Source organism: Otolemur garnettii, unplaced genomic scaffold, assembly GCF_000181295.1.
Source record: "Otolemur garnettii isolate 467f Iridium unplaced genomic scaffold, OtoGar3 scaffold00034, whole genome shotgun sequence".
Classification (NCBI taxonomy): Eukaryota; Metazoa; Chordata; class Mammalia; order Primates; family Galagidae; genus Otolemur; species Otolemur garnettii.
The window spans coordinates 9648243-9662910 of record NW_003852429.1 but is presented as its reverse complement, the minus strand read 5'-3'; the positions used below and the strand labels follow the sequence as shown (position 1 = coordinate 9662910).

Genomic DNA, 14668 nt, shown 5'->3' with positions numbered 1-14668 from the left:
AGACCGAACACATGAGGAATATTAATATAGCTTTGATTTGTGCTTTAATGTCACAAGATCAAGATAAAAACCTTCAAACTGTGATTCCTAAATTATATTTATCAAGTTGGGGGAGTAGTCTGGTACTGCCCAGATTACAGAATTACCCTTTCCTTAACTCTCCTCCCCAATTAGACATTTATTCCGATTAGACAAAAAGTTCCTCCATGGAGGGCTGTTCCTTGGCATAAGTTCTTCAAGGATGCTTCAAGCACAGAGTACTAGAAAGTTAACAGTATTTTTACTTAAAACATTTCCCTAAACACTGAATTTGCAGTATCAAAATGAATCTAGCCTTCCTTCTCTTCCAGTCACAGCTCATTTAGGAGGAGAGGTGCCCAGAAATATTTTTACTAACATAATCCAAAGTGAAATAAGCAGACAAAGAATAAGCCAAACAGATTCTGCTCTTTTGTGGGACTCAAGAAAGCAAAGAGTGTGATGGTGCTGTTGGCCATTGTTCTGGACAGGGGAGTGAGAAACCAGCATGTCCCACTGAGACGACACAGCCCCCTTACCATGTCGCCGGGCTTGACAGAGACCGCCACCACCAGTCCAGGCATTGGGGAACGCAGAATGCTGCTGGTGTCCTCAGCCACTTTTTCCAGCATATATTTGTTTAGTTCTGCAGCAAGTTTGGTTAAGACACGCACCTTATACTTAGGGAAAACAAAACAAAATCATAAATGACTTTAAATGATGAACTCTTCCTCAAAATTAGTATTCATTCAAAATGTTTTTAGCATTTAACAATAACATCCTTAAAGGTCATATGGTTTTTAATTATTGTATGCAACATCAAATATATTTGTTTCGGGCACATTTTGTGAGCTGTTTATTTTAAAGGTTTTTTGAAATAAGAACTATTCTGGTTATTAACTAATGTTAAATAATAATCATCCTATATCTTCAAGGAAATTTTTTCAAAACTTTATAAAGGAAGCAGTGAGAATTTTACTTGTATTCCCTTCGTTGCTTTTAAAACTTAACCCAATGAAGGCAAATCCCAGGAGCCGGGTGGGCCAGGGGATAAAGGCGGTGACTCTGTGAACACTTGCCAGTAGATGGCAGCAGACCGCTGTCACAGACTCCCCACACCCCTCCTGAGCTGCTGTTCTCAGTATCAGTAAGTTAAAACAAAGAGGTTTAGTGTTCATTTTGGGCAAAACATATAAAATTTAATTTTTTTTAGTGATATAAAATATTGTGTTCATGACAGAAAAAGTTAGCATTCCTTTCTAGGCACATTATGCAGTCTGATGTAACAAGATGGTTAGGACGGATGAAGATGAAATGTCACGAGGAAGCCTTCCGCACCGAGAGACAATGACATCCTGATTTTACAAGCATTGAGGGAAAACGATATCGACAGCCAAGTATTTTTGTGGCACCTTCTGTAGGTGGCCCTCAAACAATTAGGGACACATTCAAGGCAGTTGAGTGAAACAGAACATTTCTTTCTTTCTTTTTTTTAAACAGAACATTTCTAATAAAGAGAATTCCTGCCATCTCTGTGAGTAAATCTATGAGGCACAATTTGGTCTATCCAAACAGAAACAAGATCGAATGGTTTGAGGAAGTGTGGATGGGTGAAGTTGGAACCACCACCTGAAGATCTCTGGATCCCTACCAGGCCAGATTTCTTGTGGATAAGAGAAAACATTTTGTTCAGGAAGAGCTGCTGTAACTCAAAGCCTCCTGTGGGCATCATGGTGGCAGGGATGCAAAAACAAAACATAATTCACCCGCTCATTCCCTCCTGGCCTTGCAGTCTGTAAGCCTGCTCTTCACAGGGCCTATTGAAAAGGGGTGGGGGAGGGTCCCAAGGAAGAGCTTTGATGGCCTGGGTTCCAAGTGGATTTGCGACACTGTGACAGGTTGAATAATAACATCTTATGCATGTTTCTTTACTCCTGAGTGTGTGTTTTGCAATCAAGACATACAAGTGGCTGCCAGCTTCTGAAGGATATGATCCTTAAGTGAAATTACAGAGCAAATAAAAGCTTTTTGCTCCTATTAAAATTCATCTGAGTCATAAGTGGCAACAGAAAAAAGCGAGGAGAGTGCAGGCTGCTGTCAGTCTAATAAACATTCTGGGCAGAGGACGATTTGTCAGCGATGAATTGTACCTCAAAGTCCTTCATTAAATCAATGGGGGGGGTGGAGGGGACGGGGGGGAATATAATTGGACCAAATTGCACAGTTTTAGTATCTGCGCTCTGTCTGTCTTAGAAAAGGAAAACCCACATCACTTGAGGCATCAGAGTCAACAAAAAAGTTACTTTCTGGGTGGCGTCGCCCTGGGCTGTTCCGCACTGTGCTGCAGAAATATTTTTTCTCGTGTTTCATACAATTCCACTTCATAACATACACTCTAAATTTAGGGAAAGTATCTTCATATGCTGAGAAGACTACAGTTCACCACATTTCACTACGCTGGACTAATTTCCGCTATATCACAAACGAGCCTGCACACAGATAAAGTGCTAAGATTCTGCTCAGCTCCATTTCTCCCCAGAAATTACAAGATCCTGACTAAAATGGGATCCTTTTACTATTTTTATAATTTTCCTATCTTTTGATTCCTTTCTCTGTAGGACTCCTGCTTTGCTTGGAAAGAGATGTAAAAGAGTCACAAAACTCAATGCCTTTAGATGCAGTCTTTGTTATTGATGAGATGTTCCTTTTCCTTTTGTATTTGTTTATTGTTCTTAAATCTGTTTGGGGGATAAGCGACTTATTGTAATCGCAAGCAAAAAATAACAACAGAGTAAACTCCTCTGGAGAGGCCTTGTTGCAAATAGTTGGCTTAGAAATGACCTTTCTGAAATAAAAAGAGGAGGCAGAGAGAGGTTCTCTTTTTAAGATTATCTTTGATGTTGTTCTGACCCCGTCAGCACACTGCACAAACACGCCTTCTTAAAACAACCTCTTGGCTTGCCCGTGCTGTGGCTCACGGGGGCGCGTGCCGGGATGTGGCCCAAGCGGGGTGCAGCATGTGGGCCCATCAGAATGAACTGCCTGGTGAGAACCGTAAAAGCTTTTTGATGCTCCAGAAAAGAAGTCATTTAAGAATGTACACCAGGGCTTTCAGAGCTTATGATCAAAACTGCTATTTATTGGCTTCTCTGGATTCTTTGGGGGCCCAAGGGCAGCCAACTAGCAGAGATCTCAGGAAACCACCCCTACTATGGTCACAGGATCCAAGTTTACTTTTATGACGGGCATTTAAATATTCCTCATGGGTTGTGCAAACTCCCCTGTAGAATTCTGATTTTAAGTGTTGTTACTGTTATTGTCAAGCAGATAAACCAAAAAGTTAGTGTTTGGGGGGGCAAGGGTCCAAGATCTGAATGGCTAGTTGACAGGACAGAGTGGCAAGATTCCAGAAACCAGAAGGCTTTGCCCTACTTAGAAATCAGGAGAAGCTTCAGCTTGAGTGAGGAGAAGCTGCTTGTCGGTGAGACTGTGCTGCCAGAAGCTGGAAGTTGATTCGCTCTGGGTTGGTCAGAATGTCACGCTGCTGGATTTAGGAAGTGCTCTCCAAACCACAGTTGAATGAATAGAAAGTTCTTGAAAAACCCCTCACTGTGTTAAGTTGGAGCAGAGAACAGGTGCTCTCTGGGTTTGGCCCACGCATGGAAATCAACAATGGGAAGGAACAAGGTGTTATCTAATGACCCAGTTATGGTAAAGCCCTAGAGCCCCGGTCTCTAAGCAAATTAATTTTATGGTGTCTACAATGTGAAACCACGTCTAACAAGAAAATTTCTCCCAGAAGTTTAAAAGAAAGAAAAGTAATCACAGCAGACATGAAAGGATCAAGAAGAAAGCCACAAGAGACAGATGATTAAAAGGCATACCAGGGGGACTGCTTTTAAAATTAACACATAGCTCTTATATGGGACCTGATGGGGGTTAGTGCGGCAGTTGGGAGAGAAAAGGGAGGCCAGTTGTGGTTTGGGAGAGATGGGTGCTTTTTAACTGGACTTAGTTAACAAAAACACCCTGCAAGTGGGCAGCCCACAGCTCAGCATCCCAGAGAGGGTGAAGAATCACCTCCTATGAGACCCCCTTCTCTCAGGTCGGTACACAAAACACCATCTTGCCAGCTTCTATATTCATTCAGCACACACACCAGTGATTTTCCAGCCCCCACGTGCTAACCCACCACTGTGATTCCCAGGCCCGTGGCTACACACAAGGTGGGTACTTGCAGTCTGCTTTACAGACATTTGCAGTTGTGAGAGCCTCTAGGGTGGTTCCTCTTCCCAAGGGCTCAGCTCATTTCTAAGTCTTTCTTCAGTAACATTAGGGAACGTACAGCATATATAGATGACCAATCGTCAACGTTTCTTCATGCCAATTGTTAGCCATCTGAGTCAACACCAAGTCCAAGGCAAAGGCTGATCCTTGAGTGTAAATCATTTTACACTAGTGATCTCAACATCCTGAAGCAGTGGCCAAACCGTGTACAAGCGCTCAGTAAGTAAGGGTGGTGGCAGACACATTTCTCAACCATAAGGCTCTCCTCCCATTCCAGGCTGTGTGCCCTCTGGCCCTAAAGGTCTCAAACATTCAGCGGTGTCTTCATTCCCATGGTGTGGCAGTGAGAACTAATACTCAAAAAATTCTCTACCTGTCTCCTTTCCTGACTTAGCTAGAGAAAAATTGTCAACCTGTTTAAAGTGACAGAAAAACACTTCAGTAGATTGAAAACTGTAATTCAACCATGTTTTCCTCTCCTAAATTCTTTGTGGGAGACACTGCTGTCCCCTGAGGAAAAAGACAGCAAGGTTCAAAGCCGTGTAAAATACATTCCCCTCTGCTTCCTCAGAGGGCCTAACAGCCCGATATCCTAAAACAACAACAAAAGACCAAAGATCTCCAAGAAACACTACTAAGAACATACAGAACTGGAGCCTGCAGATGTCCTTCTCCTGGAGGTACAACCCAGGCGAAGAAGGTGCCATGAACGGGCAGCAGCTGAAGCGCCGTGAGCCACAGCCTCCCGCCGCTGCAGTGGCTGGAGCAGCCGGTCCCCATAAAGCTGTGACAACTCCATCAGCGCAGTCTCAAGGTAGCTGTCAATCAGGACGCATCATTTAATCCAACAGCACTCAGAGGACTTTCTCCTACAACCCACATGACAGCATATCTACAGCTCTATTTATATCAGCGCCCAGTTGTGTTTACAATGTTGTTGTAATTAGAAAAGACGCAACAGGCAGCAATATTATTGAGATTTCCATTTTGCAGTATTACCCTGCAAAGTGTGATCTTGCTTCTCAGAGTCATGTTAAATGACAAAAGGCTATTTTCTTCAATCTCCCAGCTCAGACAGCACTTCATTTGCAGCTATCTATAATTAGATTAATGGTGTAGTGCTGTACAAAGCAGGCCCACTTCACATCAGATAGCATATGAATTAGGACAAACACTTATTTCAATTCCAGGCAGAGAAAGCAATGACTGGGGTATTTAGCATACCCTTTATGGTGGAATGAGATGTTAATTGTGTACCATTACCTCTAAACTGCTTGCTTGTTGTATAAATCACTGTGCTAATTGATGCAGAGATAGAAATGTAGCCACAGGCAAGAAAGCAAAGGAATGAGAGCCGAAGATGGTGGGTAAAGGATTATCGAGTGAAACCATATGGAGATGAGGTTCCTTTGAAAACGTTTGCTTCCTGCCCAAGAGCAGGGTCTCAGCACAACTCTGGTTCTAAAGGTAAAAAAAATTTTATATTTCTTTTTAAAAACACAAATTACTTTTAAAAGTCCTGGCGGCCAGAAATCCAAATTATAGGTATGTGGAATTAATCTGAATATACATTTATAAAAACATGGAATGTGTAGTTTTCAGACAGAGTCCTTATCTGGGTTTTTGGCTTATGGGTTAATAAGTAACACTTGTCAACTACCTGAAGCAGATGTTTCTGACCCATCCGCAGGGCAAATATAAATTCCTTCCCAAGACTTGAAGCTGTTCCTTTAGATATATATGTATGTGTATATACACACACACACACACACACACACAGATTTAGATTTGTTATAGCTTACGTAGAAACATTTATTCAGGATGGCAATCCCACAGAACAGAATCATTTGCATCTGCTGTTGAAACAATGGTGATTTTAGCACCATTACCAAAACACTAAAATTGGACTCTTTGAGTTGATGATTTCCTAGTGAAAGGACGGAAGTAAAAAGGAGATTGTTTTGTTGTTTTTCTAAAACTAGCAAAAAAATAAAAGCATGTAGCAATTTTAAAACTTTAGGGTTTTTTTTAAAATCGCCAAATGCTACTCTTCTTTTTAAAATGTCCTATTCTGCCTTTAATAGCTCTCATGTAGGGTGAAAATGAGTGTCTTACAAGCATAAATGTAGAAACCAAATGCTAGACCCCACAAGTCAAACCATTAGTGATCCGTAGATAAACGTGCCCGTGGGAAGTTCATAAACCAAGTGTGTATCCTACGTTATGTGTTCACAATATTTTTAACAGCAAGGCAACGCTAAGGTGCAAATTACTGCTGTGCACTTTTTCACATATTCAGCTGCTTAGTAATTAGCACTGTTATAACAAAATTTTACACGGAGAACAAATGCAGTAGGTCAGTTAACAGTTCAAATTCTCAGCTTCACAGTAACAGTTAGCGTATCATCTATCGCCAGTGCTCATCCGATAAACACCACCAGCAGCTTAGCTTTGTGAGATGCAAATGCCATGTCACCTTGCGAGAAAAGAAAGCAAAGTCCCCACAACTTAGGCTGCCTGGTTCAAGTTATCACCACTGAAACTTGCAGAAAAAGTCTATTGGGGCCGTAGTTGTTGCCTTTCACCAGAGAGAGTAGCCCTTATGTTAATGGACAAAGAGGGTCTGGCCACCTGTCACTGTCAGCCAAATGCAGGGATGGGGGTAAGGTCCAACAAACTTTATTGTCAGAGGCCAGCAATTCTAGAAAATGGTGAGAGTAGCCTCCCCAAGACTACTCTGCTCTTCCATTTCCAAAACCACAGTTTTATACATAAAAGTTCAAAGCAAAAACCATATTAACTCTTATCTTAAACAGTAATAATGATCAGCATAACCCATGACCTATTACAACATTGCCAATTCAAAAGTTAATCTCCTTAGTTGATCACCCTAAACTCCTCAAGAGATACTTTTTTTAGGTTGAAGCTAAATTTACAAAACAATAATGGAAGTCATGAGGCGAAAGTCCAGTCTGCATAGGCCCTAAACTGACGAGACCAGCTGTGTGGTCTCAGCCTAGCCTGACGGATCCGTCTTATTTTCCCCACGCGCACTCTCACTTACATATCTGACTGCAGAACTGGGGCACACCTGTATTGTAACTTCAAGTTTCACAGTTTAAGTGTGGATACTATGCTAAATATATATATATATTTTTTGAGACAGAGCCTCAAGCTGTCGCCCTGGGTAGAGTGCAGTGGCATCACAGCTCACAGCAACCTCCAACTGCTGAGCTCAAGCGAGTCTCCTGCCTCCGCCTCCCAAGTAGCTGGGAACACGGGCCCCCACCACAACGCCTGGCTATTTTTTTGGTTGCAGCCATCATTGTTCTTTGGTGGGCCCGGGCTGGATTCGAACCTGCCACCTTAGGTGTATGTGGCTGGCGCATTAGCCACTTGAGCCACAGGTGCAAGCCATTATGCTAAATATTAAAAAAAAAAAACCCCACAAAGAAATGTCAAGGGCCCTTGGAATAAAAACCAAGGTCAGCAAAGTAAGTAGTGGAAACTACCTTGAAAGGGGCCCTCCCCCCATGCAGCAAGGTGACATGCGTGGAAGTCACTGGAGGAAAGACCCGGAAGCAGTGTGAGAACCTGCTCCCATCATTCATCATGTGTTCAGACCCCTGGACCTGGAGCCTGACATCGAGAACCAACCTGCATGTGCCATGCCGGGTTAACAGAAGGAAATACATGGTTTCTGGTATTATGAGTCCCTCAGTATTTGCTCCCACTGGAAAAGCAGTGAAACACAGAGTAAATCATTCGGTGAGCCTACGTACAACTGATAATGTCAACACGCTCCAGTGACATGACCATCACGTTGAACACTCATCCCCTGACACTTAAGCATCAATCTATACTCAAGGTTTTATTTTGTTACTGGTAAGTTGGTTCTTGAACTTGGATCTTTTGCTAAACTAATCAGTGTGCCACAAAGAAAGGGGCCACCACAACTGTGAGCAAAGATCTCAGGTTTTTGAAGAAAGAATTACCCAAATAGAGGTAGAGAAGAAAATTTAAAAGAAGCCCGTTTCAGCAACTCCTTGTTGAAACTTCTTGCTAAAACAAGAAGGCTTTCCTTAGACAAAAAGAGCTATCTCTTATCAACACTAATATCAGGTAAATGTTGAAGGAAAGAGTGAATAAGGCTGCATGTACATGTACCTCGACAGTCCGCTCTGGAGAGGAAAACCCGGATGACTGTCAATAATATAAAACTCTAACCTAGTCTTTACTGGTTTTGCTTTTGTAAACAGAAATACAAAGCTCCCTCTAGTTCTACCGTCCTAAGATAAGCAACTTTTTTTGAACAACAGTGACAAAAATTTAATTGAAAATTAAACATCAGACCTAGCACTCAGTAGCACTGAATTTATTTCCTTCATTATGCTCCACTGAGGTTATGTTCCTTGTGATTTGAATTAGTTGTAGCTTAAGACAGACCCAAAAATGATGAAGAAGAAAAAGTGCTACAGTATAGGTGGCCAGCCCCGTTCCTCATCCCCTAAGGCTCACGAGGCCATCTCTGAAGGAATGGACACCGGGAAGCCCTGGCTTGTTCTCAGGGAGCATGGACGTCAGTGCTGGTGGCCTCAGAGCTCAGTGCTGCGGTACTGCCGAGAGCAGGTGCACCCACGACAAAGGGCCCAGCCTCTGCTTAGCCCAGGTGCCCACAAGCTGTCTAACGAGTAGGTGCATATGCTGCAAAGGCAATTTGCTGGAATAAGTGGCACTTTCACATCCACAAAGGCAGGTCCGCTTACAATGAACTGTATAGAACTCACAAAATGGAACATGTGCGTTCTGTTTGATCAGGAGTCTCTGTGACACATTATGACTATAATGAGTCATTTTTTTTACACAAGAAAAATATTATAGATCTTTGAAAGCCTTGTGCTCAATTATGTAACAATACTGACATCTGCTAACAGTACAGGCTGTTTCTACTCTGCATCCTGAATTGTTTTATGTAATTACGAGTTTATAAGGTATTTGGTAAACCAGTGAGAAAGTACCTTTTTAAAGCACTATATAATTTGGGGTACAATGAAGTGTTCTCTTGGAAATCTATAATTAGGACAGCATCAGCTTACAGAAAAGTACAGGAAATGTTATAAAAACACAATTATGTAAATAAGCACCAAGGTAAAGAAGTGTACCATTTTGCTACGGTCACCACCCATCTTTTTTCTTCCTCTTCTACTTGAATTGTTCTTTGCTCATCTCAAGTTAAAGTCATGCTGTCAAAGGGTACAGAATAAATGAACTCTGGGGAACAGAGATGGGAGCTTGGCCTTCCTTCCCTTGTAAGTTCCTCATCCCCCTGGAGTCAGAACACCAGAGTCCTGGGGAGTGTGCCAACTGCCAGGGCCTTCAACAACACTCTTGCCTTTCCGGGTTTTTAAAATAATAAAATATTTTTACTATCATGGATTCACTGAAGAAACTCAAAATCTCATATGCAAAAATGGTGGCTGTATTAGATAGAAATTCAGAAACTGAAATACATAAAGACAAAGTAAACAAAGCTAGAGGGGATTGTGATACTGTACAGAAAACTGCTCGCCAAAAAACCGAAGGAGAAAACCACCCAATGACTCTACACATGTCAGTCCAAAGTAGTAGGAATGGTGTCCATAGGGGATCGCTGAGGAACTTTAGTTTACAATCTGACATATCTTAGACATTGAACCTGGGCTGCCAGACAGACAGCTGGCACCCTGCTTGTCATGCAGCAGACAGGAGAGAGGTCAAGATGCTACAGGTAGACAAGACCTGGAAAGACACAGTCTGCAGAGGAGGGGTGTGGCGCCCATACTGCAGGCAGTGGCACGTGAAAACCCATCTTTGAAGCCCACCAACCTGAATGTGACAACCCAATAAGATGTCACATATGATTAAGTAAAATCAAGATAATACATGTTTTGAATGATTGTTGGAATGAAATTCATAAAGATTTACAATGCACCTGGGAAATACCTGACAGTAACGACTCACTAAGGACTGTCCCCTGTCCCCTTCCCAACGTCTCTCCTGTGCAGAATGACATCGTGGTAGATTTAGACATAGGATGTCTCGGATTAACAATGTCTAATTGTTATAGTTCTCCCTCCTGCTCATTTGAGAGCAAAAATGAAATTCTTCAATTACCACATCTGGTTTTAAGTTCGAAGAAAGGCAACTAGTCTCAATATTAAGAGAGCTTTTAGATCAGGCAGTGAGGGACCCTGTAGCTGTCCTTTCTGTCAACACTTAAAGAGGTGCGTAGTGAATTAGAGAAATAGTTTGGTTCATTTGTTCAAAGACCATTTATGAAGCATATCTTGGCCATATAAGAATACAAAATAAATAGGAAACAATGGCTCCTGGCCAGAGAGAAAAGACATTCATGAATGACACAATATTCATCAGCGTCAATCTACGGCACGTGACCAATATGCTTTTCACTTTAGCCTGTCTTAAAGAAAACCTCCAGGTTGGGAGACAGGAGAAAGGAGGGATTTAATGTTTAGATCTGGAATCATACTACCTCGGCTTGCCTCCTAAGTCCATCACTTAGAAGCTGGGCCAAGTTACTGAAGCTTTCTGTGTCTCAGATTCCTGACTTATAATTGTGGATCTTAGTAGCACCTACTTCAAAAGGTCATGTGAGAAGTAAGGGAATTCTCGTATGAAGGACCCCCAGAACATGAAGATGCCATGTAAGTATTTAATACCCATTATCACTACTATTTTTGTTGTTGTTATTATTAATATATGTCTACAGAGAGTGCAAAAATTAAGTGCAAATTTGGCCTCCAGAATTCTTGGGCACAGTCCTGAGAAGATGACGTAGGCTGCTCTGGGTGGGTCTAGAACCCATCGAAACGCAAGGATCTAGATCGGCTGTCCGCTCTCATGCACACACACACCTCAACTCCCCCTGCTGATTCTCTTCATTTGGAATCTCCTCTGGTTAAATTATTTAGCCTAACGATTTGGCTTTCTCCCCGGTTCTCATATGAACATTCTCCTGATGGGGAACTTTGCCCTGTCTGTGCTGATCTGACTATGAGAATCTTTCCCCAGACTTTAAGACTATGTTTCTAATTTCTCCTGGCAGGAGAATTCACATTGGAGGAACTTGAGCTTTTATGAGAAAAAGAAACTTGGGGGACTGAGTTTGCCACTGAACCTTGAAAGCACTTATAAAATTTAAAATGCATTTTATGGAGTTAAAAATAGTTATAGGCTTGTAGTAACAAGTCCTACAGTAAAGAGGTGTATAAAACAGGTTACTAATCTCTCCCCTGTCCAATCCCACTCCCCTGCAATAATTTTTATAGTGTATCTTTTACTCACACATATGTATCTAAACATAAAAATACAAATCTATTCCTCCAAACACTTTTACACTGGGCAAAACAAAACTATAAAGACAGCATTGGAGTAATCATTGATATTTTTTGCCTTGGCTCACTATAAACTTTTAAACACAAGGATGTTTAAAAAGAACTTGGAGTAAATTATTTTTCTTTATACATACGAGCTCATTGTAAGCAGAGGGAAAATCCCAGCCTCCCTCCATGACACACACAGCCTTTGCCCATGACAACCCCAATACGTGGCACAATGGCCTCAACTGGCCCTGCCAGTCTCTTACATATGATCTGGCTCCCCCGTCCCTAAGAATTACAAGGCCCAGTTGTAAATAAACCCTTACAGCCCTGGGTCAGCTTGGCCTTGGCCCCCACTGCCCTTTCCTGGCTGCACTGCACATTCATGTCCTCTGCCATCTGCTCTATCTTCCTCTCTTCTCAACTTTGCCTCCGTTTTTTCTAATTACTCCCAGCAGCATGACTTACTATCTGCATATAACAGATATCTCTGCCTGGCTGCAAAGAGTCCCCCAGAACTTCCCCCAAACCCTGTCCCTTATGCTCACAGAGTTGCCCTCACAGCCTGGTACTCGAGTCCATCCACAGAAAGCTCGCCTACCTCTGCCACTTGTACCTGTTGGTGATCTGAGGGCCAGAGATGCCAAAAGTAACTGCCAAACCTGTAGTCACTGACGTTAGGGCAATTCCTTCTGGACTAATTTGTGATAGCTGTTTAATCAAAATGAAGAATGCCTGTCTAACCCTTTTACCATGACCATTAAAAATGCTACATGAAGTAAGACTAAAGGACATTTCCCTCATGTACCAATTCAGAGGCCAGGAGTGCTAAATATCAGCCATCCTGTGCTCTCCCCAAACCCTTCCTTCTGCGTTGAAAGCACACAGTAGGCAGAGCCCAGGCAAGGTGAGGACGATAGGGGACATCTACTGTCACGTCTACCTTAGTGAATTCACCCTGGGTCAGGGGCTGGGCCTGTTTCACACACTTAAAACTAGAGTGGACCTTCGCAGCTACATGGATGCTCATCAAGCTCTCAAGATACAGATGTGCAAACTGTCTTATTTACAGTCTGAATTTACAGTCAGATGTAGATTTGTAAAAAGAAACACTGGTGCATACCCTAACTATAGTGTGGGCACATAAATTAGTCAGCAGTTGTTTGATTAACATAGAATCCACAGAAGAGGCATCAGCTGATCTTAAGTGTGCACCACTAACACAGCATAGCAGTGGCTCTTAAGACAAGGTGCACAAAGGCCGGCCACAATGGCTCACACCTGTAATCCTAACACTCTGGGAGGCCCAGGCATGTGGACTGCTTGAGCTCAGGAGTCTGAGACCAGTCTATGCAAGAGCGAGATCCTGTCTCTACTAAAAATAAAAAGTAAAAACCCCAAACATCTAGCTAGGTGTAGTGGCTGGCACCTGTAGTCTCAGCTACTAGAGAGGATGAGGCAAGAGGATCACATGGGCCCAGGAATTTGAGGTTGCTGTAAGCTATGATGCCAGAGCACTCTAGCCTGGGGCAACCAACTAAGACTCCACCTCCAAAACAAACAAACAAACAAACAAAACACTAGGTACATGAAGAACCACCTGGAGAGCTTGTTGACAGACTGCTGGCCTTGTCTGGAGTTCCTGGTTCAGGTCTGGGTTGGGGTCTGCAGCATTTCTAATTTCCCAGGAGATGCTGAAGCTGCTGGTCTGGGAACCACACTGTGAACAGACATGGGGCCTTTTCCACTACTGGAATTGCCTTCCCAGAGGAACTGAGCTCACCTCCATTGAGAAGCCATTCTCTTTCAAGACTCAGCTAACAATACATTGTTTTAAAAAATACTTTTTTGACTCTCTATGTAGAAAAAAAATCTGAGTGACACTGTTTTTTTTTTTTTTTGGAGACAGAGCCTCAAGCTGTTGCCATGGGTAGAGTGCCATGTCATCACAGCTCACAGCAACCTCCAACTCCTGGGCTTAAGTGATTCCCTTGCCTCAGCCTCCCAAGTAGCTGGGACTACAGGCGCCCTCCACAATGCCCAGCTATATATATATAATTTTTGGTTGTAGCTGTCATTGTTGTTTGGCAGGCTGGGGCTGGATTTGAGCCTGCCAGCTCTGGTATATGTGACTGGCACCTCCGCTGCTTGAGCTACAGGTGCTGAGCCATGAATGACACATTTTTTATTCATATATGATAATCCCTGATAAACCTAAGAAATGATGAGCATGGGTCTGGTTCTCTCTGACACTGGAGTTCAGATCCTGACTGTGTGTGGTCTATACTGGGCTACTTCACTTTCTAAGCCTCAGTTCTGTCACCTGTTAAATGGGGAAAAATACTGCTTTACTGCTTGTGTTGCAGGTCTTTGTAAATTTTTATAGAATTGTGGATAAAGGCCAGGTGAAGTGTCTCACACCTATAAACCTAGCACTCTGGGAGGCTAAAGTGAGAGGACTGCTTGAGGCCAGGAGGAACTGGAGATGAACCTGAGCAAGAGGTAAACGCCACTTTTACAAAACATAGAAAAGTGAGCCAGTGGTGCATCTGCAGTCCCAGCTACTGGGGAGGCTGAGGGAGGAGGATCACTTGAGCCCAGGAGGTGGAAGTTGCAGTGAGCTATGACGCCATGGCACTTTACCAAGGGTGAAAGAGACTCTGTCTCAAAAAGCAAGCAAACAAACAAACACCTGTAAAAACCTGCAGAACTACTTTAAGACTTGACTGAGGTGATACAGGCAAACTGTCTGGCACGAGGCCAGCACACAGCGTCTAATAAATGGCAGCTATCTTGTGAGCTTTGTTATGGGCTAAATTGCATCCCCTCCTCAAAATTTACATGATGGAGTCCTAACCCCTGTTTAGAGAAAGGGTGTATAAGGAAGTAATTAAAGTTTAATGAGGATATAAGGGTAGGGCCTTATCCAAACAGAAGAGTGAAAGACACCAGGAATGCACACACACATAAAAAAGGCCACTTGA

General features: G+C 42.7%; 1 protein-coding gene across 2 annotated transcripts in view; it reads right to left on the bottom strand.

Moving 5' to 3' along the window:
• The window catches only part of PCCA (propionyl-CoA carboxylase alpha subunit), a 373052-nt gene that overhangs the window by 13962 nt on the left and 344422 nt on the right, over positions 1-14668 (bottom strand). For both annotated transcript variants that reach the window (XM_003789599.2, XM_023513087.1), the window contains exon 22: positions 558-698. In XM_003789599.2, coding sequence (XP_003789647.1) covers positions 558-698 — 141 coding nt within the window. The remainder of the gene's footprint in view (positions 1-557; positions 699-14668) is intronic.